This window comes from Pteronotus mesoamericanus, unplaced genomic scaffold (assembly GCF_021234165.1).
Source record: "Pteronotus mesoamericanus isolate MK-2021 breed Mesoamerican mustached bat unplaced genomic scaffold, CSHL_Meso_final contig_73, whole genome shotgun sequence".
NCBI classification, from domain to species: domain Eukaryota; kingdom Metazoa; phylum Chordata; class Mammalia; order Chiroptera; family Mormoopidae; genus Pteronotus; species Pteronotus mesoamericanus.
The window spans coordinates 31,177,594-31,202,770 of record NW_026555245.1 but is presented as its reverse complement, the minus strand read 5'-3'; the positions used below and the strand labels follow the sequence as shown (position 1 = coordinate 31,202,770).

Here is a 25,177-nt window from a genome sequence, read left to right as displayed (position 1 = left end):
CTAGAATAGGAAAGATCAGACAAATCAGCTGCAAGAAATGAAGTATGAGAAAACCCGAACTCTTTGACAGAGTATTCCTGGGAGTAAATGTGTTGAATGAAGCCAGCGGGTAAATGATAAGGCCCTTTACACTATGGATGTAAGAAAGCAATTTATCAAGAGTACATGAACTCTCTAGTGACCACAAGTCAGGAAGAAATGAGTAGAGGAGGAGCCCTGAAAAAATACATTTGAAATACTAAAAACCCATGTGTGTGCATGCATTTTTAAATACCTGCATTAATATGCAGAAATACTGGCATATTGAAATAAGATTTACTCAGAGTGCACATGTACAGTAAGTAGTACATACTATTATGGGCTAGGGTGGTAGGGAGAGTGGGTGAGAAAGGCCGGGCAGTGATTTAGAACTTGCAGAAACTTTGGGTACCATACTTTCAGGTGTAGTTAGGATTTGATTCTGGATGTTGTCTAATAGCCACTATACTCACTCAGGAGATTAGATGGCCAACTTTCAGGCTTGGGTGTTTTAACTTTCTAATCTCTAGAAGGTTATCTGTGTATAATTCTGACAGTCAATCTAATAATGCTTTTGTGTTCTTTTAAACAGTTCAAAGCATTTTTCACTCATTAGCCCATTATCTTTGAGCATGTTTTTGAGTCCTGTAGATGAGACAATGTTATCTTAATTGTTCACTTTAGAGAAACTGAGGGAAAATGTAATTACGTTATCTTCAGTAGGGTTCCCAGTAACTCAGATAGGGAAGGGGATTAGAACGTGAGATCTTATCTTGGCTTTAAAATCTAGAGGAGAGAGATATTTTCTTAGTTTTGGGGAGGAAAAGGCCTAATTTTGAAATATTAGTTTTAAGTATTTATTTTGAAAATGGTCACCCTTAGTTTTTTGTATTGAGATAACCCAGCAGAAATACACAGAAATTCTCAAACTTTGATTTTACTCTTTTTTTGTTTGTTTTTCTATTTTCATCTGACACTAAACCCTGATCAGAGCTGTTTAAAAGATGACTAATATAGAACTTGAATTCATTTATTATTTTTTTCCTGAATAAGTTTTATAGAACTTGCCAATGAACACTAGAGTAAAGCTAGCAGGTGAACAGCAAGGGGTCCAGTTGGGAAAACTAAATCTCGGGCTAATCTCCCTTCGCTAAAATAACCTGAGAGCCCTCCACACAGATGTTAGCTTTCCTTTTTCTTTCTAAATTAGGCCTTTTAGGCTGCTGTACTCTAAAGAACAAGCTTCTCTTCTTCTTTAAACCATTTAGGTTTTATTAGTGATGAATCTTACTTTTCAAAAGTGATACTGGTTGAGCCTATTCTTAGTGCATGGAGTGGGAATTGTTTGTTTTTTCTTTGGTGGGGAGAGAGAGGACTCCATAGTAACTTGGGGTGAACCATAGTTCAATTAGCAAATTAATTAGTCTGGTTTTTAGAGCCAGCTGCAGTCATTTGCAAACATCTTCAGTGGCTCTCTTTCTGAAAGTTGAATGCATTTTGTATTTGCTTGCTGTTGTCTGCAGTCTGCAGTGTATAAACAAAACAGGGAGGAGGTGGGAAGAGAATTATTCACGTTGCAAACTGTTGCTTAAACATATGACATGATTATCATGCATCCTAAGAAATGGAGCCCTGATAACTTCCAGTAACTTGTTTTCTACTTTGTCTGTTTCTGTCCTCTCCCTTTGTCTCTTTATTCCTATCTACCTGCGGAATGACCACAGCCTTGGATAAGCTCAGCACCCAGCACCTGTACCACCCCACGCAAGTGGAGATTGTGCAGTCCAACGTAGTGTTTGACATCAGCAGCCTGATGCTCTATGGGACACAAGCAGTGCCTGTGCGGCTAAAGATCCTGCTGGACCGTCTCTTCAGTGTCCTGAAGCAAGAGGAGGTGCTACACATCCTACACGGCCTGGGCTGGACTCTGCGGGACTATGTTCGGGGGTACATCCTTCAGGTAGGGGGAGGATGTTGAAGCTAATGTCTGTGGCCAGCTCTAGGAGGGGTTGGTGACAGCCCTTGGCAAACCTGGTCTCCTTCCTGCCCCTTGCAGTCCCAGGCATGCACATCCTCTTCTGGTTAAAACAGTCCTGTTGGCAGGCTTGTCAGGGGATTGGAAAGGAGTGATGTCTAATAGGCTGGAGTCAGGCTTCAGTGGTGTATATTAGGAAGGAACAGGAGGCCTGTTGCCTAGAGTCACTCTGCATCATTTTGAATCTCTCTCTCTCTCTCTCTCTCTCTCTCTCTCTCTCTCTCTCTCTGCAACATGAGCTTCCTGGCTTCTCTGGCAAGTCTTGGTGTAGCCCTACTAAATAGGAGGGCTCTTTGAGGTGGGTGATGGGTGTGTAGAAATCTGAGATTACACTTTAGCTGGGTTTAGTATGGCTTGTTCTTTCCCTTAATTTGTAGGTTTGGTGTTTTCTTGGTTGTCTGTGCACCCTAACTAATTATTACCTCTTCATCCAAATCAAAGGAAGAACTGTAACCTCTATAAATTCCCTGCTTTTATAACCAATCAACCTTCACACTCCAAAACATGCAGGCATGGTTATAGATTTGGCCTTCATAGCACCTGTTCTTCCAGCCTGAGGCCCTGCTTTGTGTCAGTGGCACTTCCAATCTGGTAAGGGCCTTAAAATTTTTTTGGGAGGCCTGCAGCCTCCACTCCCTTCCCCCTCAACCTCCCTGCCTTTTTCATCATGATTTGCAGTATGTTGTGAGTGGTTTTGCATTGTGTACTTTGCCTCTGAAATGTTTTTATGGCCATCTGTCTTCCTACGACCCTTGAAGGGTAAATGTTGAAAACAGCTTGTTGGGAGACCCCAGGATCCAAAAAGACTACAGTGGATGATGAAGAAGTACTCCCTCCTGCCAAAGGAGATCACAGTTGGAAAAGGTAGACTCTGAAGTGATTTTTGAAATTTCCTATGGGGATAATACCAGGAGAATTGACCCCTTCAAAAAGATTGTTTTTGACTCTGCCAGCCTGTTTATTTCCGGAGTTACCTTGTGTTGTGTGCAAGGCCTTGGCTGCCAGCGTGGTATGATGAGTGGGGGCTTCAAGTCTTCCTTTGCTTTAACCTGGCATTAAAACACACACAATCCTGTCATTCTCCTGTGTGATACCTCCAGGTGTTAACCAGGGCAGGGGAGCAAGGAGGGATGATGAGTGGAAGTAGAGAAAGAAGGGAGCTGGAATAACCTTTCTGCTCCCATGACTGCTTTACTTAGCAGAGAATCATTTCTCAGTTTAGTGAGATGTCAACTTGGAAGGCACAGAAAATTTGGCCTTCCGAAGATGAGATGATGATGATATGAAAAACTGTATGTTACATTTTATATTTATAGAAGACTTTCACAAGTGTTCTCTCATTTGCCTCATTTTGGGGACATTTCAGTGGAGTGAGTGGAAAGTTAAGTCCTGGGTGGTCAGGGGATCTGAGGGGGCACAAAGTCCAGGAGGAAGGGGCCAGGAAAAGCAAAGCAATCCGTTATTATGCTGGCCTCAAGACATAACTGTACCACATCTTTCTGCAGACGTTTCTACAACATGATTATTAATGTCCATTTTGGATGGATTTTATTCTACATGAAAGAACAAACCTCCTGCAGATTTGTTTTTTAATGAAATGGTTAGCTAAGCTAAGCATTTTTTCCTTTATTTAAAAATTAAAGTATTTTGCCCCAATCTGGTATTGTCTTTATTGGCTTCACTTTGATGCTTATTAGTGTTATCATCAATGCTGCATTTCAGTTCTATGTGTGTATTTTTGCCTAAGATATGTGGAGCATATGCATGGTGTCTTTCTGTCCAAACAAGTAGATATTTGCATGACTGTGATCGTTTGCCATCTTAACAACCCAGTTTGTTGAAGCACTTTGTTGTCAGTAAATACAGAATCCCCTGGATGTTCTGTGGTATGGTCCTAGTGTTCTGCCTTGACTGGTGCCTGTTTTTTTTGTTTTTTTCCTTGAAATTATTGCATAGATGTTAATTGCCCCCCCAACTCCCCACATTTCAGCATAGCTCTAAGGTAAGCATAGAAAACATACTCCATATTTATTTTTGTATGCGGACTGAGGTTTTAAAGATACAAAATTGTAAGAGAAATTAATATGAGAGAAAAATTCAGCAAAATCACAAACTAACTGTTTATAAAGTTTCTTATTTTGGGATGAAGTAGTGCATATAAAGGACACAGTCATTTATTGTCATACTTAAGTTATGATTTTCATTCATTTAATATACATTCGACAGTCTCCAATTTAATATAATCTATATCTCCATTTAGAATCAAGAATTGACATTTTGAGAAAATCACAGATGATTTTTACCTTAGAGGAACACACTAGGTTTAATTTCTGTCTTGTTTATTGATAGGATTGATGTAACATAGATTTTATTTAAATGATGCCTTTTGTTATTCAGCATTTATCATACTTATTCCTTGGAGAAAATAGTTCTTGGTTCCAAAATAAAACAAGAGATTGAAGGACATAAAATTTATCACTTGTGTAGTGAGAAAATGCTCATTTGAAAAATAATAAAACAACCCTCCCCCCCAAAAACAAAGCTACATTATAGAAATAAACCCTTTTCCTCTAAAGCAATGTTACTTGCTTTTTGGTTATTTTAAAAATTATGTGTAGCAATGATAAAGTATGCACAAATGACTTTGAATATAATTATAGATAACATTTTTGCACAAGTAGACTATAAAATGTGTATCCAAAGGTTGTGGAACTCTATAATGCACTATTAGTGTACAAGTCATTTTATCTAGCTAAAACTCGGTTGTCTTGTAGCCCTCAAGGCATCAATTTTAGCATTATTGCTCTCAACAACAGCATATTGAATATTATGTCAGTTAAAGGAGAATAATTATCAAGTCAAGTTAGGGTAGCTGTTAGTCTTACCACATATTGACTTGGTTAGCAGTTGGCTATAGATTGTGTTACTGGGCAAATGAAGATGTACGGGGAGTTGAACTGGTGAAGCCAAGATATTAATTTAACTCTCCCTGGGCCCAAACCTACATCCCTTATGTATATTCAGCTACTTCTGGTTTCAGAGATAGTTTTGAATGTGAAAGGATAGCATGTGTCTAATCTGATTTAGAATTTTTGTCTTTGGATGTGGGTAGAAAAAGGGTCAGGCCATTCACAGGATTCATTGTAAGCAGGTATAAAATGGTTATTTAAAGAAAAGGGGACATGATAGTGATGCCATAGACTCATTTAAAAGACGAACAGTATCTTTCAAGAATCCTGCACTGTTTTGATAAAAATTACTTTTCACTTTTGTGATTATCTATGCAATTCATAAACTAGCCAGCTGGGTGTAAAATGCATAGTATAACTTGGGCTAAAATGATTTAAAAATCCAGGAACATCTTAAAGGTAAATAGTCCAGTATTCTCCTGTGTACTAATTAAAGTATTCATTCAGAAACTGTAGGGAAAAAAATGAGATAAATTTGAAGCATTTTTCCACAAAGTAGCAATAAAAGGAAACATACAATTAGATGCCATAAATCTAAGTATTAAGGAACATAAGGGGTTTTCTGCTTCCAAAGAATAATTCTCTTTTCAAGTCTGTATCTCATGGTACATTTATTGATGATGAATAAAAGCAGTGTCCTGTTCTTTTCCTATTTTCCCTGTCTTTAACCCAGGGTATAAAAATACAGGTGATTATCATTGTTGAATTTAATCATTTAAAAATCAAGTTTTCAGTCTCTTTACAGTTGAATGTGTAACTTGCTTGCCTGGGCTTATACACCAGCCTATCTTTGGAAATCTCCTTTGCAAATGAGTCCTGCCAGAATTCACACAACCATATCCGACACTCTGCATAATTAGCTGAGGTGTCAGCAGCCTTTTGAGAGAATGAGTAGTGATGCATATTTCAAATCACCTGTGTCTTGAAACAATCAGAACTAATAGAACAAGCAGCACTTTAGAAGAACATGTCCCAGAGTATTCTGGAGACAATGGTCTTCCAGAGACACGATTTTAGACCTCAGAGCAAGTAATCTCTAGATCTTTCTCTTAGAGCCTCTTGCTACATTAGCATAATAAAGGGTCTGGGAAGTTCTGGAGTAAGCAGTTTGTGAGAGCAGGCAAGTAGTTTCCACTAACCTTTCCCACTTAGTAGCCTTTTCATGTCAACCTCATAAGAAATCTTCAATTCCTGAACACAGTTAGCTCTTCTTCAACTTGGTGTGTTTGTGTGTACGCTTTCTTCTTCCTGGGCAATTTCTTGTCCTTTAGGTGTCAGCCAAAGTCCCAGTTTTTCCCAAAGACCTTTTCTGTACGGCTTCACCAATGCAGGTCTTTTCTAGCGTGGCTCTGAGGACTCTGTTTCCCTTACTGTCTAATCCAAATTAAAATTAATCAATTAAATCAACTGTTAAAATGCCCTCCACCCAGGCTTCTTCACTAGGGAACACTGAAAAGGCAGGGTACTCAATATGTTTTTGTTAAATGAATGGGTAAAGAAACCTGGTATAGCTTGATGTTTCACCATGGAACTCTTGGGATATTCAGTTAACTTTAGTTGGTCCAAGGGCCCTTAGTCTTTCTTCAGGCTTCCTAGGGACTAAATTCTGTGACAGCAGCTGGGCTGGTGAGGGCAGTAAGAAGCAAATTAAGGCTCCCATACCCCCTTCCTGGTGTTTTGCGATATCCATGTGGTAGAAAAACATCAATATTAAGCAAACACTTGTATTTAAACAGCCTCTTGTGAAGCAAGTTCACATACATTAGTTAGCTTTTTGAATTCCCAGTGAATTAACATTTGGAGTAGTTTAAGCTCAAAAAGATTAAGTGACTTTCCTATGCTCACAAAGCTGTTGATTGGCACAGGTGATTCACTCTAAGCTTCCTGAGAATGAGAACCACTTACCTCTTGTTCATCACTGTAACCTACCTCTTAGTACCCAGACTGGCACATAATAGGGCTTACTAAATATTGAGGGAGGAAATTTTGAAATATGATTTGAACAAGGTCTCAGACTCTATGGGCAGTGTTTGGGGGGGGGTTTTGTTTTTTTTGTTTTTTTAATTTTTCTGTTTTTAAGACTATCAAACTGTCTCTCCAGAATAGGATTCTTGTAGCATGAAAGTTGTATGGTTTGGGGAACAGAGAAGGCCTGAGAAACCTGAACTGACAGACTAAGTTAAGATCTCTCTTATATTTGGTGAATCATAACTACCTGATGATGGGCAATATTAGGTGAAATTGGTTCCCCTTTCATGTTCTTTTTCTCAGCTATTTTTTGATATTCCATCTTGTTTCAGGTTACCTTTGCTCTCTCATTTGCATGCCCAAAACTTTTTCTCTATATCTGATTCCTATCATTAATGCTTCCTTACAAATTCTGCACTTCGCTTTGCCTTTCCAGGGATTCCTGCCTTTTGTAATTAGGTGTTAAAAAATAAAAGGTTTTCTATAACCAAATTAATAAGATTTTAACTATATCATGTGCAGGGGATGGAGCATAAATGAAGTAGCTCTTTTCTGGGTCCATAAAAGGATCTCAGATTGAATAGGAAATGGGGAACTAGATATTGAGTGAGAATGGCTAAAGTCCCAGTACTGCCACTGATTATTTATGTGAGTATGGAAAAATTTGCTATTCTCAGCCATAGTTTCTTCATCTTTAAAATTGAGGTAACCTCTTCAGCCTCTCTTACTTTGAATGGCAAAGGACGAAGTCATGTAGTTGAAAGCATGTTGTAAACTCCTACTCAGGCTGGTATTTTTCACTTAAATCTATGTATAAAGCTAATTCTGACCAGTTACTACAGAGAAATATTAGGTGCCAAACATTTTTCTCTGTAGATGTCAGGTACTTAGACAAAGATAGGAAATATATTTTAGGCTTCAGTTAATATCATTAGGATAAAAGCTAGTTTTTTTAGTAAGTAAATCCTGAAATGCTAATTTCCTGACACAGTAGGAGTTTGTTTCTCCCTCTCATCAAGACCAATCAGCATTCCTGGTTAGTGAATGCTTTTTCTCCCAGAGGTGATTTGAGGCGAGGTCATTTAGGGCCTTTGGCATTTTATGGCTCTTTAATTCTCTGGGGCCTCAGCTGCTTCATCCAGGTGGCAGCCCTGAGAGGGGGTGGAGGCACTTCGTGGGGAGGTTTTCATTGACCAGCCTGGAGAGTAGAGTGTGTGACTTCTCCTCTCATGTCACTGATCATAGCTTGTATCTAAATGGAGCCAGCTGACTGAGGGGGGTGGGGCTAGGACATGTAGTGCCAGGCTGAGCAGCTGCTCCCAGCTCTACCTGCATAGCATAGGGGATGAGCACAGGTCAGGGCCCGACTCAGCTGTGGTGGACAAGCCATAATTCTGCTTTCTTTTTATACAGTTGGACCAGGAAAGCTTAGAGCAGCAGATTAGTGTGGTTAAGGCAGGTTAATGGGTTTGAATCCTGGCTCCAGTTCTTAGTAGATGTATGAAAATAGGCCTGTGTCTGTATCTACCTAAGCCTTTGTTCCCTTACCTATAAAGCAGGTACCTCATTGGTATATTGTGAAGATAAAATAAAATAATGCATATAAAGCATTCACTAGTGTCACTTGCTAAGTATCCAGTAAATGTTAACTATTAACATTTATTCTGATAATTCAAAACAAGATGAAGATATTGACTATGACAGACTATTGCCAGCATGATCGTTTTAGACATTTGTATATAAAGAAGCCTTAAGTCCTGGATGTTGTATATTTCACCCAGTCTCAAAACAGAGTGCCTTCCCAACCAGTCAGGCAAAAGGGTATCTACTATTCAATTGTAAATAAATAATACATATGGCATATGCATATACATATGTACATAAGTGCATACGTACATAGCATACATGCTTGATTACAGATTATCGTCAGGAGGATATAGTGAAAAAGATTTTGGGCCTTTGAGTAGGACAGACTTGGTTATGAGTTCTGGTTTTGTTAATGAACAGTGAACCCTTGGAGGTGTGCCCAGATGCTACTACCAAAAACGCCACCCCCTTCCCCAGGGTCCCTCGGTTGTAGGTCCTTTACCCACTGCCCTTGAAATTATGGCTCTCAATGGCAGAGTTTGGTGAAAAAGAAAGGAATGATTCAAAAGTTATACAGGTTTGATTAATGGCTAAATGTCACCCTTAAATCTCAAAATCCCTTCAAAACACCCACCAGCTCACGCAGTCCTGCCTTCCCCACTTTGCCCAGTTAGGCCAGTCAGGGGTACCATCCTTCAGAAGAAAAAGAACAGAAGTCCAGGGCTCGGCTAGGCAGGCCTCTCAGTTCTCAGCACCATCCACTGCGTCACCACAAGATCTCCAGTTCTTAATACAAAACCATGTGGCACCTTCTCATGGCCCACTAGCAATTGTCCTTTCTCCCTTTTTCTTCCCAGGTGGCCTTCCCATTGTTCCCCAGAGTCTGTGTCCCTTTGTCTCTCCCACAGGCCTTGTTCTCTCCTTTCTTAGTTACAGTCTGTATTAAGTCTTTCAGACCTTCCAGGTTAGCCTTGTTGAGATGCAAAATAACTGTCTTTGTATATGAGGTTTGAAGTTATCCTGTTACTGACATACAAAATGACTCTCAGTGGCCCTTCAGGGAAGAAGCTGGGCTGTTACTGATGAACAAAGTAACTCTCAATGGCATCCCCCATGGCGGCCTGTCTTGGGGCAGGGAGAATATCTTATATTTTTCTTGGACACCCCAATTTCTGGACCCTGTTACAAATACCCTTTGATAATTTGGAGGCCTCTTTGGGGGGGTCCTGGCTGTGCCCCATTACAATTTCACCTTTTGGTAGCTCTGTTACCTACAATAGATCATTTAACATATTTGAGTCTGAGTTTCTTCATCTGTAAATGTTAAATGAAATGATATTTATAGAGTATTTAGTACAGTAAGTAGCCCACAGGACTCTTATTAATATTAAGCAATGTTACATTGTGAGTGAGTATCCATGTGTGTTATTCTTTAAGTTATGGCTCATTCGTATATGGCTATCATTTTACTACCCTTGCATTTCTCTATTTCAGTTACTCTTCTAATACTCTTCCAAGCACCTGGCACAGAATGAATGAATACTTGATGAATTTATTAAAATTATTAGAGTATCTTAGCTTTCACCCCATTGCATAAAGTTAAACTTATTTAAAATAGGCACCCTTTTTATGACCTCACTGATTTTTAGGAAATTCCAGAGCAGACTTGGATAGTCCTTGAAACAGCAAATTTTATTGATTACTGTGTGCTGAGTACACAAGAGAATATCTCCCAGGAACCACTCACCCTAATGGACAAACGAGCTACAAACAAATTATGCAAGCTCTGTGATCAGACCTATAAGAATGTATAGGTGACCATAGCATCGACATCGGAATAGGAGTATTTGACTCCAGCTAAAGATTGCATTGTCACCACCCTGATGTAAAGAGTCTTTCAATCATGTCCTCTTTTTGTCAACAGTATGTGGATCTTTTTCAGAAGAAAAGGATCACAGGTATGAATGGTCAAGATCCCCCTGTCTTTGTCAGGGATACACAAAAGGTAAATGATTCAGGGCAATGTACTGTATTTATAGTGTCTGTTTTCCAGAGTGCTTGGACCACTTTATAGACATTATCCCAGCAATCCTCCTAACCTCCCTATTAGAGAGATATTTTCAGAGACTGTTATCCCCGGTTTTAAAGTTATCATGGCTGAAGGCCTCAGGCAGGGTCAAAGCTGGAAGTAGAATACAGGGATTTTGAATCCCTTGCCAAAGCTGTAACTATTTGAACAGCATTGAAAATAAACACCTTATATCCAAGGACATAGCTTGATGTTTTTTGCTGAGTTAAAATAAAAATATTCCTCCCTTTACCCTTGCAAAGTAGAGATAGATAGCTCACCAGATTCCAGGGAGGAATGCAGTGACTGCTAGAATAGGATTTGTGTCTATGGGACATGAAGAGAGGATTTTGTATTTCCCAGAAGGAGCAGAAATGAACCCACAACTCTCTGGTCATTTGCCATTTGATAAAAACCAGCTCAGATTTTCTTGAAATGAATATTCTCTGTGATGGCACTGATTAAACCATGTGATCTCCAGAGCAACAGTCTTAACTCCTTGTTGAAGTTAAAGTGAAAAGTTCCTGAGCTTTGGGTTTAGACCTCAGTTTCACTACCAATTAGCCTCCAGCCTTGCAAAAAGTACATCTTTTACATGAGTTTCATTTTCCTGGTGATATCTTCTTGGTAGATTTTTGAAGATAACGAGAAATAATTTTTTAAATTTATAGATGAAATCAGTAAATGTTAATTCCTTAAGTACAGTGATTTCCAGTCCCCTGCCCACCATGACCCTTAAGATTCTAGAGCAACAAAAGCTTTGTGTTTTTCTATTTGTACATATATTTCATATACTATATTTGAGTCACTGTGTCCCCTTCTGCTATTTCCCCACTTTGACAGAAGGGGTGGATAGAAGGTGAGAGGGACTGGGGCAGGAACTGAACTCTGTAATGAGTATAGGACCCAGCCCTAGTCTACCATCTGTTTCTTTTGAGTGACCTACATTTCAGATATTTGTATGTGAAATCATGAAAGGCTGCGAAAAGTACAAAGCGAGATGAGAATCTGTGGGGTTTCTGGAAGCTTTTGCTAAATCCATGCAGATGGGACAAACATAAATAAAGATTCTTTATTAATAGATTCATATGTGATAGCAATATAAGTGAGGCCAGTAGCAATTGGAAAATGGAACACAGGCCAGTACATTCACTAGTAGAATATAAGGGAGGACTGCCAAATTGAATTACTCCAGGACAGCGATTTTTAACCAGTGTGCAACAGCAAACACAACAACAGTAGCCATCCAGTGTAAATGAATCAAAATTATACCTTTTTTTGTCAGATTGTTCGAAAAATATATTTTTCGGTTTGCTGCAGAATGTTAGTAATTAGTTTATGTGTGCCATGAGATGAAAAAGGTTGAAAATTACCACTCTAGGAAGACCTGTTGAAAGAGATTCTTAAGGAAGGAGTAAGGAACAAACCTTTTCCGTACAGAAAGAATGCTGTGTTGGGAAGAGGTGTGAACAAATTTATTGGGAAGAGTTATGTTTCAGTTAGGTGAGTAGTGTTGGTGAGTGTGGTTAGGCCAGGCCTGGGCCTGCTGATTGGAAGGCTGTTTTGATTCAACTGGTATTTGTATTACCATCCCTTTCTAAGGAGTGTGACTTCTATTGGTTCACAGACCTATTTGTTGCTAATAACCTTCAAACTTAAAAAGGCAGATCACAGGCTAGTGTCTTCATAAACGATTGTTTTAGAAGCCTACCACTGTGGTGATGTCCTCTTATCATCTAGAAAGTGTTTTCATTTGTTGGTGCCTGAATTCAGTGCCCAGTTGTGTACTCTCCTTTCTGTCTCTTTGTCTCTTTCTTTCTCAGTCAAGGTAGAGTTGGTTGGATGGTAGCTTGGACAGTGGTAGTCTTGTTTCAACAGTGGAATGTCTTGCAGTAGCTGCAATAGACCATAATACGTAAGGCCTCAAAGTAAGAGAATGAGTATGCGTTTTCATTGCAGAGCTTATTTTCTGGTTACTGTGTATTTCTTACCTGTAGCCCCAGGAAACCATTTTTAGGAGACTTTGAGAACTGAAAGTCCTCTCTGTAAGGAAATGCTTTTTAACCTGGTTTCCTTCTCATGTAATTTTCTCTCTTTAACAAAGCCATAATAACAGTGTCCGAGGCAGCTTTCTAGTTAGTATGAGTAATGTGGTTAGTGTATTTTCTATTTTTATTTTAATATGCTTTTTCTGCTCAGATTTTTTTCCTTTTTTTGATTTTAAAAATAGCAGTTGAGTAAATGTGGTAACTCAAAAACTGGTGCACACTGCCTCCTCTGTGCGATACAGTCCTGAAGCAATACTATGCACAACAGGCTTTTTTTCCTCTTCAGATTCCTTAGTGGAATAAATAGGAGAATGTTTGGAACATAGACCACTGAAAACATTGGCTTATGGTCAGGTTAGGCCAGGCTTCAGAGAAATTGACATTTAAACTATAGAGTATCTATCCCATAGGTTTTTGTCTCTAGAGTACCCATTAATACTAAGCCTGTTTATTTTATGGTGTGTTGATAAGACACAAAATTAGGTAACCAATGCACCTTAAGTTAGTTCATTCATTTGCTTCTTTTTAAAGTGTGCAGAAATGTGTACAAATTTTAAATTAGCAAAAAAAAATGTACTTAAATTCCTCTTCAAAGAGTAATTAAGAGCTACTTGTCTCTGTATCCTGTCATCTCTGCCAGAATTAGAGTTCATGCTGAGTATATTCCATTGAGTCAGCCATCATTCCATCACCAGCAGGGATTGCTTTTCCACATATTGACATGTGAGGGAATGTCTGCCTTGCAGTAGCCATGGGCTTGTGCCAGGTTCTGAGATCCATAGGGGCAGTGCTGGGAGCTTTTCAATTCTGAATCAGAGATCCAATTCATGATAGCTAAGCTAGGGAAACCGGGTTAAATCTGTGGCCAACCATGGTAAAAAAAAAAAAAGAAAGAAAAAGAAAAAGAAAAAGAAAGAAAGAAAGAAAGAAAAGGAAAAGAAAAGAAAAACCAAAAACCTCTTTTTTTCTTTTCCTTTTTTTCAGTGCTTTATTGCTTTAAAATTACGAGTGTCTCTGTCCATTGATCCTCTGGTGACTTTACACTGGATTCATATTGTGGTCTCTCAGGTGAAAAGGTCGGTGTTTTATTCATTCGGCCACACATCGATGGAGATTAACTGAGATCAGTACAAGACATTTGGATCCTGCTAGACCTTGGGCACCTGAAAGAAGTTTATTTCTTTTCTCCCTAGCCTTCCATAGGCCTGCTGCAGAAGAGGATGGCCTGCTCTTCTGGGAGTGGGGGAGGGTTTTGATTGGCTATGTGTTAACTGCCTCAAATCCATGGCCATAGGGTGAGTAAGAATCCCTAAGAATCAAACATGTCATCTGTGTAGCATCACCTGATTTAGTGCTTTTCCTCAAGTCTGAGATGTCTCAAGGGGCCTTTTTTCCCTTGCAGCACTGATCTTTCAATGAGGTGCTAGTGTCTGTCCTGAGCAATAACAAGGAAAACCATGAAGTGTGAACAGCTCTTATTAGGGGTGTAAATGTCATTAAGGCCTTTGTACTGTTCTCTGCAATCTGAATGCTCTTGTCAAGAGAGTGACTTACTGAAGCCTCCTTTAAAATCATATAAATGGAATTTAAGATGCTGAATCTTTATATTTTAATTAAGCAAGGCCATTAGCTTCCTTTGCTTATGCGTTTTTGTAGTCAATTATACTTGTGTCTGATTAAGGATAGCCCTCTAAAATAAAACTGTTGAAAAACCATCTATAAAAAATTATTTTAAGGATTTGAGAAATACTTGATTTACTCTAAATCAAAGTTTTAGATGATTTTTGGTGTTTGGGAATCAAATGTTTCCCTCAGTTTTAATTTTATGGAGACCTTATATACTCATGTACCTGACAATAATAGGCATATTTTCATATGTGGTATGAGAAAACATTGGCATTTAAGTTAATGAGTAAGTCATTCTGGATTAATGAAAAGTCTGAAGCACTCAATGTTTAAATAATGATTTTATTATTTTCAGTACATATACAGAAATCCTTCTAGCGATGCATTCCCTTCTTCCCCTTATGTAAAATTCTAGTATCCTCCTGAAACAAAAATTTTATATGCAAAGATTTGCTTCTGTAAACCTCTTCTGCCAGTTTGAGAATTTTAGATTAATTTCTCATCACCTTGTGTTGTATCTTTGCTTTACAAAATAAAAATATGTTGAATAGTTGTATGGTAAGAGGCTATAGAAAGAAAATTGTCTTTTTTTACTATACATAATAATTTTAAATAAAAAATTCATTGAGACATCCAGTAAAAAACTTTTGGGTGATAAATCCAGAAAATTTACAGCCAAGTTAGAGGCAGTGGGTGGAAATTAATTATACATTACTCATTATTATTAAGATTTATAATTTAATATGTTCTCATTTAATGTACAGTCTTCATTTCAAATTTGATCCTCCAGCCCATTTTTAACATCTCATTAAGTGACACATTTTCCTTAAATTGTGTATATTTTTTCTATTTTGAGGGTTCAGGAAAATGTATTCTTTCAACAGACATTTACTCGAGCAGCTGCTTTATCATATTTAAATGGTAGATAGGAACTGTGATCCCATTACAGCTTTTCGTTTAGTGGGCATCGGGACTCAAGTTATGCTAAAGGAAAGCATACATAATTAGTGTATATTTTCTAGTAAATATATAAGCATGATTTATAATTAGAGCAGTAATTAGTTATATGTAAATAGGTTGTTTGAACATATCTCCAACTTACTTGAAAAGTTAATGCTTTAAAGAAGTTTAAACATACTCTCACTGTCTTGGTTGTACTATTAATTCAAGTTCTGCAATTAAATGACTGACTAAACAAAATTAATTTTCAACCCCACCACCTTTGAATTAAAAGCACTAATTTTAGTTTGAGTTACTGAGATTTTACAGTCTATTATAGCAAACCCACCTATTTATTAGATCACAGAAGTTAGGTAGCAAAGAGGTGTTTTCTTCCAATTCATTGGCTCATAAATGTTTTGACAAGTTAATAAAAATGTATTTTAAAATTTCCTTTTGGTGAGAATCCAAATATCATTTTGAGCCCCATCAGGATCATTTTGCAAAACCACCCATGAAGTCACTCACTTGGAACAAGAAAATCTCCATGGAATTACTATTGCAAGTGCTACTTGGGAAGTAATTGGATCAATTAAAATGTAGATATTTTATATTAAAGTATAATACAGAAAATACAAATATAATTATTTTAATTATATTAAAATAAATAACAACAGATTCGGGATTAGTCTATATTCTGTTAGTTTTCTTCACTCACTACATAGAATTTTAGTTCACCTATTTGCCTATTTGCCTCATAAATAATATCTGCATATAATATAAGATGATGATAATCTGGTGCCAGTAGGTTCTTCTATATAATACAGCCTCAGATCTGGTAGCAGAAAAAGGAAGGCTGTCTGACAGCACCATCTGCTTTGTCCTCTCTTTTCTCTGTCTTCTACATTACACCTGGATCCAGACTGTTAATATAAATTATGATTTCTGAAGTTCACATTTTAGGATAACTTTGACATAGAGATGTCTGGAGTATCGGGATTATCAAAGATGTACAGTAAAACCTCTTCATAAATGTTTTTCAAGGCACCAGATGGAAGGAAGCTTTACTGCATTATATTTCCCATATGGAAAAGTATCTGAGACCTGAAAGGGGCACACCCTTGGAAGGGGGAATACTTCTTTAAAAGGAACTTTATAAAAAGAATGCTACAGTATAGGGTTTTCATGTATGATTTATTCACTGGAGCATATTGCTTTGAAGGCCCAAACAGCATCCTGAGTATAAGTTGTGGTTTCCCAGGCCTGGAAGTGTCTGATAGTTTAAATTTCACAAACTTTTTACATTTGCCTATGCCACAGGTCAAATATGTCTTGCTATGAGTCTGGTTGCCATTTATTTTAGTCAAGGTTCAGCTTTTGTTAAATTGTTAGATTGGGTTTCTTCATGAAAGGTAAGTATACCTCCCCCTTCATGTGTTATTTTATATTAATTGAAAGGATGGTAGAATTTAAACACCAGTGTCATGTGCTGACAATAGTAAGGTGTTATATTTCTACAGTGTTCTTTCTTTTATTTTTTGAGATAAACATCTCATAATCAGTTTTACTTAGTAAATTATATAATGCCGAGGAGGGCTTGGGGCATCATGGTTCTTTCATTGTTTTCTACTTAACTTTACAGCAATACTTGTGAAAGAGTAATATGCAGATGCTAAATATAAGAACACTTTGTAAAGTGTTTGCAAATGATACCACAGGGTTTAGAGTGAGATGCAAGAGACACTCAATGTTCTTATGCATTGAATAATATCAGAGTTCTATAGTATATACTGAAAAGATGGTTCTTATAGTCACTGCATATGTGTTCTTTTTGAAATGACATTCACAGTATTAAAACATTTTTCCACAGAATAAATGTATAAATGGTATGTACAGCTTCCCCTATTTAGAGTAGGTGAAAAACCTAAATAATTAAGTTAATTATGGATCCTCCTGAAAATGTTTCTGAACCAGTCACCAGGAATATTTTTTCTGCTGGATAGAAGTTATTGAGATTGATAGATGCTAATATGTTAAGTGTCATACTTGAAATAGTATTTAGTTTTGATAAAAAATAATATTTTAAATAGAGAGAATTCCCCATACATGATTGAACTAACTTTGAGGGGCATACAGTTAATTGCATAAAACAGAAAATTAATATTAACGGATAAAAACTGCTTTTGTTAATAAAAATTCAGTTTAGAACAACACCCAAACTTTGGCTTAGAAAATGTTTCCAAATTTTTATCATTTCTTTCCCAAATATATCTGTGGGGAAGGAATAAAAATGTGAGGATTCATCTCTTCTCATTTGAATTAGAGTATTACCTTGAGTTAAAATTCTATGAGGTATTTATGGGATATAAACGAAGCTTTATTTAATCTTAATGGTTCCTGTGGACAGGGCTTAAATACAAGACTCAGAGAGAAAGGGGAATATTTTTTCCTCCATTTCAGATAGGTTCTGTGAATCATGATTATAAAAAGAAAGGAAAACACATAAACAAAAAGCAAAAGTCCTCGTTTTTGTGTTTTAATTTGTGAGGCTGGAAACACATATTTAGATATAGTAAAAATGTATGTGTGTCAGCTTATTTGTTATTTTCTTTTAAGACCTTCTGCAGAAAAGAATATTGCCAAGCTTCACAACAAGGAAGTTCACATTGGGTGTTTTAGATGGCCTTTATAAAATTTCATCAACATTTCGTACTTTTACGCAGTGTTGAATGCCCTTAACAAAATCAGTAAGATTGAAATATGGAATAGTGTTGAGGCACATAGGAAGAGTTTTAGAAAGTTGGAATGGGACCAGAGGACCAAAAGCATTGATTGGCAGGTTTAAAACTGTTTCACTGGAACTTGATTCTTTTTAAGTTAGTCATGAGTATATTAGTTATCCACTGTTGCATTACAAACCATCCCACACTTGCTGTGGCTTAAAATAATCACTATTTTATTTTTAATGATTTTTTAAAAGGTTTTATTTATTTATTTTTGGACAGAGGGGAAGGGAACAAGAAAGAGAGGGAGAGGAACATCAATATGTGGTTGCCTCTCGTGCACCCCTGACTGGGGACCTGGCCTGCAACCCAAGCATGTGCCCTGACTGGGAATCCAACATGCGACCCTTTAGTTCACAGGCCAGCACTCAATCCACTCAGCTACACCACCTAGGGCACAACCACTATTTTAACATTGTATACAAGTTTGTGAGTCAAGTGGGAAGCTCTTCAGTGAGGTGGTATGTAGCTGAGGTGGATGGAGCAGGTGGGCAGGTGTGTCTGGTATGGCCTAATTTGTGTAAGTCTCACTGGCTGTTGGTACTGGCTGTCAGTTAGGGCAATGGAGATAACTAGGCATTGTACCACTCATCATTGAACACATTAGCCTAGACTTATTCAAATACAGATGCTGTGCCTGCCTCTTATTTACTAGTATCCCATTGCCCAAAGCAAGTCACATAGCAAAGGCTGGAGCCAGGGTGGAAGACGATTACTCCAGGACATACATACAAGGAAGCCTGAGCTATTGTGGGCCAGTGTTAAAGTAATTGACCACCAGATTAATGCCATAGGACGCTTCATTTGATAGTGTCATGTGGAACTGAGAAGGGAAGCGGTCTGATCCAGGCTGTCTAGTTTGGAAGCTGCCAACGTAGTTCAAGTGGAAATAAGCCTGGCTTTAGGGTAGTGGCAAGGAGAGTAAACAACAGGGTTAGGTAGAGTCCCTTGCTGACTCTGGTTGGTAGGTGAGGGAGAGAGAAGGTGTTCATAGATTGATTCCAGGCTGGGTATATGGGAATCTAGAGAACTGGTAAGGTTTTGGACCTAATTACGTTTGCAGTGAACATAGGACATCTGTGCAACTTCTTTAAACAATTTATATTCCTCTGTCCAGAAACATTAATATGAAATGAGATTGCATCTTTGAAATCCTATTTTTTAACCTATGATTTTAAAATTCATGGCCTCATCCCAGTGCTTTCTTTACCATCAGCCTTGCAAAGATGATTAAATGACAAGTGTTTCATCTCATCTTTTAAAAACACATGGGCAACATTGCTATAACAGAGAGTCCAGAGTTTAGATTTCCTACTTTTATTTCTCAGAGCTGAACATCTGCCTAGGACTTTAGAGAATTCAGTATATACAGGTATTTTTTTAGGTTATTTTTATATTTAGAAGTACATCAGCTTTGATAAAAGTTAAAAATTTGGTGATAATATTTCTTTTTAAACCATTTTATGCTTTAGTTTTCAGAGCCAGGGTATAAAAGTTTTGCTTTTTCCCCTCCTGTCATTCACTTAGTAATCTGGGGTTTAATATCTCCAAATTGTGAATGTTTTGAGGAAATCATGGTTAGGTTATTTATGAAAATATATAAAAGTCATCTTCCTGTTAGGTGAATAGAAAATTATTTTTGCCATGGTTTCCCTATTCTTTTTATATGGGGATGGAGACCCATACTTTTGTTAAGGGCATGGGACTTACGTACAAAAGAAAATAAGAGAGGTACTTGTAGAAAAAGCAATTTAGTGCATGAGTTGCTTCTGGAAGAATAACATACAATTTATCATTTAAATTAAGATTGGAGTACATAAGCTGTTATGTATAATAAATGACAATATATTTCAATTTTATATTATGGTCAGTTAAGGAAGAAAGAATAAGGGAAGGGAAAATGAAGAAAAAGAGACACAGGTAGATTTTTTTAAATGATATTTTAATTATTTTTACTTTTTACATATATTTTACCATTAAATCAACTTGGTTCTGCGACCATGGGTACAAATCAGATGGAATTAGGTTGCATAGTGCGATGTTCCATTCCTGCATTTCTGTTGTGTGATTCTCTCATTCACACTAAAACAGGAAGACATCTCTAGTCTTATATTGAGAAAGAAATATTCTTCCCCTAAGTCAGAGTGCATGGCTTTGCTAGCTACTAGATGATAACAAGAATTTGTTAATTGGCTCTTGGGGTTCATAGCACTTGAGGCTTACAAAGGGAGTTACTGATTCATTTAGTATGGAAAGCTGTTGAATAGAGTAAGTTTTATTAATTTTGTTTTATAGGGTATTAAAACTAAAACTTACCCTTGATAATGGAGGAAAAACTTAACAGTACCCAAAACTATTCAAATTTGGACCTTCTGATATCACATCTAGAGTTCTTTGCATTATGAAATATTTATCTTTAAGTAATAATTATTTAATATAGGACCATTTATAAAAGCACTTCCATAACTATTATTATTAACTATTTCATGGGCACAAAGTCTATATCACGTAGATCTGGATGTCTTTTAAAGACAAATTTTTGAAGTCAGACTCATTTTTTATAGTTATATTGAAATCTTCTATATTACCCATAAGAATGGCTGTCTTAAAATTTGATTTTTTAGACTGTGTTACTCTCTAATAAAATTCACTTCCATAAAATTTTGCCAGCTGCTATAGGAAGAACTATAAAACATTCATTTTAACTCTAGTAATATTTATCCTACCTTTCTTCTCCTTGTTGGCATTTGTAAGATTTCTGAACAGTTTGCTATTTAAGTTTCAATATTCTGATTTTAGTAGATGATTTACAAATATCAGTAATGTTGAAAAATGTAATGTTTGTTTTAAGTTTATAAACCAGAGACTGAAAGAATGAGATTGTGGATGTACCACGTAATGCAAATAGGCAGATTTTTATTCCTATCCAGATTTAGTTTTAAGGATATAAGTATTTGATTCATCCTGATTTTCATCTTAACAGATATTGCTACATGTTTAAGCAGAAGTAATTTATCTCTAAATTTTTCTTACATCTTAACACCTATAAACTGTCTTTTCTTCTTTGGCTTTGATTCAGAATAATTTCAATCTTCTATGCTTTATTCCTTGGGTATATTTATGCCATAGGTCAATGAATTTTTAAAAAATGCAAAAAAAGTTACAATGGCTAGAATCTCATTTACTAATTTATTATAAACACAGAATAATCTAGGCATCTTAAAATAAATAAGTAACTGTGTGCCTGCGACTTAATCTTTGTGTTTGCTTCCAAAGGCCGTGCAGGGTGTTTCCTGTTCAAGGCACAAACCATATATTTCATTTGTCATATCTAATGTTTTTCATATCCGGAAATCATGCTCCATGTTATGTTTTACAAGACTTCATAAAAATAAGTGATCCAAATAAAATTTATAGTTATTTTTAAAAGCCTGTCATAGCAAAATTATCTCTTTTCTTTTTTCCCTACCAAATGGGTACAGATGGGATTATAAAGTTTAAATGAATGTGTGTTTTAAATGAAGTCTATGTTTTGAAACTAGACATTCATCTATTATTCAGAAGAAACTAGTGTTATGTTGGTAAATGCTTTACAACAGCTCTGTGAATAAATTTTTTTTTAAAAAAAAAAGACCTGAATTGCAGTGTTTGCTGATTTCTGTGGTGAAAATATCCCACTATGTCTGATTTCAGCCTATCTGTGTAAATCATTGAACATCGTATGAGGCAGAGGGATACGTGGTACCCCACTCTTATATCATGTCTCCACCATACTACACATGAATAGAAGTAGATTACCCCAAGAGCACAAATAATAGTAAAGCATAGTCAAATGATTTGAAGTGAGAAGTTTTGAATATTTGTTACCTTTATTTTTAATATAATTTCTTTAATTATAAGTTCATGCAATTGAATTTTTAATAATGTTTACATTTGACAATGTGCTTTCCTGAATCTTTAACAATCAGTTTTTGTGGGCTGGTGAGAGCGGGGTCTGGCATACCATTGCAAGAAGCCGTTTCCTGTGATTGGCAGGATGGGGAAGATTGTTGTGGTCTACAGGGCAGACTCTGTGGAGGAGGGTGACCCGTGTCTGGTGCCCAGGGAGGAAAGGAAGCAACTTTCTCTTTCAGCTGGAATTACTAAACGCCACCTGGTCCTGTAAATATTGGAATGTATATTAATATTAAGTCTTGAAAGGGAGTAAAATACTAGAGTCTTAATAAAGGGCATTTGAAAATTTTAATGTTTTCACTGCAAGGATTATTCTTAATTCTTTCTTTTTCTGTTTCTGTGTCTCTTGGCTATTCTTTGCCTCTCACTTAAACATTTAAAGGAAAAGAAGTTCTATCTGACATCCCATTTGGCAGATTCCAGAGTCAGTACCTCCAAAAGCTAATCCAGTAGCAACTAAGCGATTTACATTAGTTTTTCTCAACAGGATATATGAGCAGTGAGTGTGTGACATGAAGTAGTACTTGTGTTCTTAAAGAAAATAAACTGGAATCTTTTAAAATTGTTAATATAAATTACCATCTGAGGTAATGAACTGAACAGTGAACATTTAAGAATTTGGTGCAACTAATGGCAGAGGTTTTTTTTGCTGTTATTTAAAAAGAGAAAGAGGTCAAGCTTCTTCCTGTATTGCTATTGGCAGCTGATAAGTGTTATTACTCAAGCATTTTGAATAAAAATAGATGTTAAAATATAATTGATTTCTTTGGGGGAATAAAGAAATCTCTAGACAAATTCATTTAGATGGGTGTGTATGGCTAAGAAGAAAAATTGGGCATACTTTGTGTATAATTCTTTGGGTATTAATTCTGACTGGATCGCACTGTAAATAATGTTAACTGTCATAAAATAAACACAACCAGGGTTTGCACCATATGTTTTATAATTATTTTTTGCAGCTTTTTTTGTTTGTTTTTACTGAAATGGAACCTACTGATAGCTCTGTGAAGTTATGTTTATATAAAAGTAAATTACACTTGTACTTTAACAAACTTGGCTTCACAAACCAGTGTCTCTAGGCAGTTTTTGTTTTAAAAAAATTAACATAAAGGAAAGCGTTTCGCTCCTTTTCTTTAGTATTTCCCCCTTCTCAACAGTCTCAAACAGAAATCTGCTGTAACATCTTCCTACCATTTTTTTTTAAGTGCACATGTGAAGGAGATGCCTTTGGAATGCCACCCAGAGGAGGGAATCGCCTAACCACTGAACTCGCAGAGAGGGTGGTTGGCTTAAGTAGCCCTGGAGAGGCTTTTCAGACTGAGGCTGCTGTGGTCTCCTAGTTTGTTTTTGTTTTTTACCTTCTTGCTTGTGAGTGTTTAACACTGTCAGAAGTAAAAGCTCAAAGCTCCCTTAGAACATTTAGGTAATTTTTAAAACTGTTATTATTTTCATAATCACCATCTCCTCTTGATCTCAGGGGAGGCTGGGAGCCCTTGATTGTCTTTAATAGAGCACATGAAACTGATAGTGCCAATGGGAGGTGGGTGGCAGGTTTCGTAATATGCAAGCTACTACCCCCGCCCACCCCCACCCACCCTGCTCATTGCTAAATATGTCTCTTGGCAGATCTGACAATATCCATAATTATCAGGCACCAGGAGCCCTGACTGCAGAACTGTTTCTGTATGACACCTGTCCAACTCTTGCTCTTCTGCATCTTCTCATGCCTCGGCTTGCTGGCTTGCTTCACGTCATGGCAACAGTCTGCCTTTAGTGAACCTACTTCTCTTCTTGTCAAAGTCTCAGGCACCAGAAGTTCAACCCCCACAGATTTGCTGAGCACAATATAGTCTTTTTTGTAAAAAGCATTTCTTGATTGTCATCTTCTCTTCTAGACAGAGAAAAGGTTATTCAATTTTTATAGATGTGCAGGAAAGAGAATCTAGGGAACCACAGTTGACTTTCAGAGTGCTTAACAGTTCTCATGGAAGGAAGAGAAAATGTACAATAAGGTGCGGATATTGTTACTGTGTTTTGTGGGTGAAAGAAAACTTGAAGATAAAGCTATATTTGGTGAGAATATCTTCAAAGAGAAGAATTATGTAAAAGAAAAAGTGAACAACTAAGGCCACTTGAGCCATTCATGTTAAACAAAGCTTTAGAAATCCTTTAAAAATCTTTGTTTTTGAGGAGGAGGTCATAGAAATTTTTTAATTTCTGTGGAATAATGGTTAGGTGTTTCTAAAAGATCAGAATTAATACACACCTTTCTTAGAAACTTTGACTGCTTTATGAATATTGTACTTGAAATTGTGATCTAATATTTATAAAATTCTATTCCAGTAAACCATTAGTAATTTATCCTGTTATAAAGGTTTCCTCAATAGGGACCAAAAAGATTACAGAGTTAGGTAATATAAATTGGGGAAATACCAAAATATATCAAGAGTTTCTTTTCAAATATGTGGTATTGTTGTTTGCTTATGAAATTAGCACAAGATTACTACAAAAATTCAAACATTACAGTCATTATATAATTTTAAAAAATGAAAGCTTTTCTTAGCTCAAGTCCCCCAGAGACAACCCCTATTTTAATTGTTTGGTGTACAGTCCATGTATTTTCACGCATATATAATATAATGAATTCTTATTATTTTAATAAAAGTAGATTTATTTTGCATATATTTTATTATAGCTCACCATTTAAAATTTTAATGATATATCCTAGTCTTTGTGAAAGACCAAAATGGCGTGTCTCTCCCTCCTCAAATATGCATGTCAAATCCCTGAAACCTATGAATGTTACCTTATTTGGAAAAGGGATTTCTGCAGATATAGTTAAGGCTTCTGAGATGAGATAACCCTGGATTATCTGAGTGGGCCCTAGATACCATCACATGTATCCTTATATGAGGGAGGCAGAAATTAGGTATAGACACAGAGAAGAAGGTGATGTGAAGATGGAGGCAGAGTTGGGAGTGATGAGCCTATAAGCAAAGGACTGCTGGTAGCCACCCGCAACTAGGAGATGTGGTACAGATGCTCACCCAGAGCCTCTGAAGTAGCACAGCCCTGCCAACGTCTTGATTTCAACATCTGGCCTCCAGAGATGTGAGAAAATACATTGTTATTGTTTTAAGTCACTAAGGTTGTGGTAATTTGTCACAGCAGCTCTTAGAAAC

At 36.8% G+C, this 25,177-nt stretch overlaps 1 protein-coding gene across 2 annotated transcripts in view; it reads left to right on the top strand.

Annotated features, from left to right (window-relative positions):
- BNC2 (basonuclin zinc finger protein 2) overlaps positions 1 to 25,177 on the top strand; it is a 410,152-nt gene that overhangs the window by 286,334 nt on the left and 98,641 nt on the right. Inside the window, exon 6 of one of the 2 annotated variants that reach the window (XM_054583184.1) lies at positions 1,743 to 1,978. In XM_054583184.1, coding sequence (XP_054439159.1) covers positions 1,743 to 1,978 — 236 coding nt within the window. Of the gene's footprint in view, positions 1 to 1,742; positions 1,979 to 25,177 lie in introns of those variants that run through there. The other variant, XM_054583185.1, reaches the window with a different exon arrangement.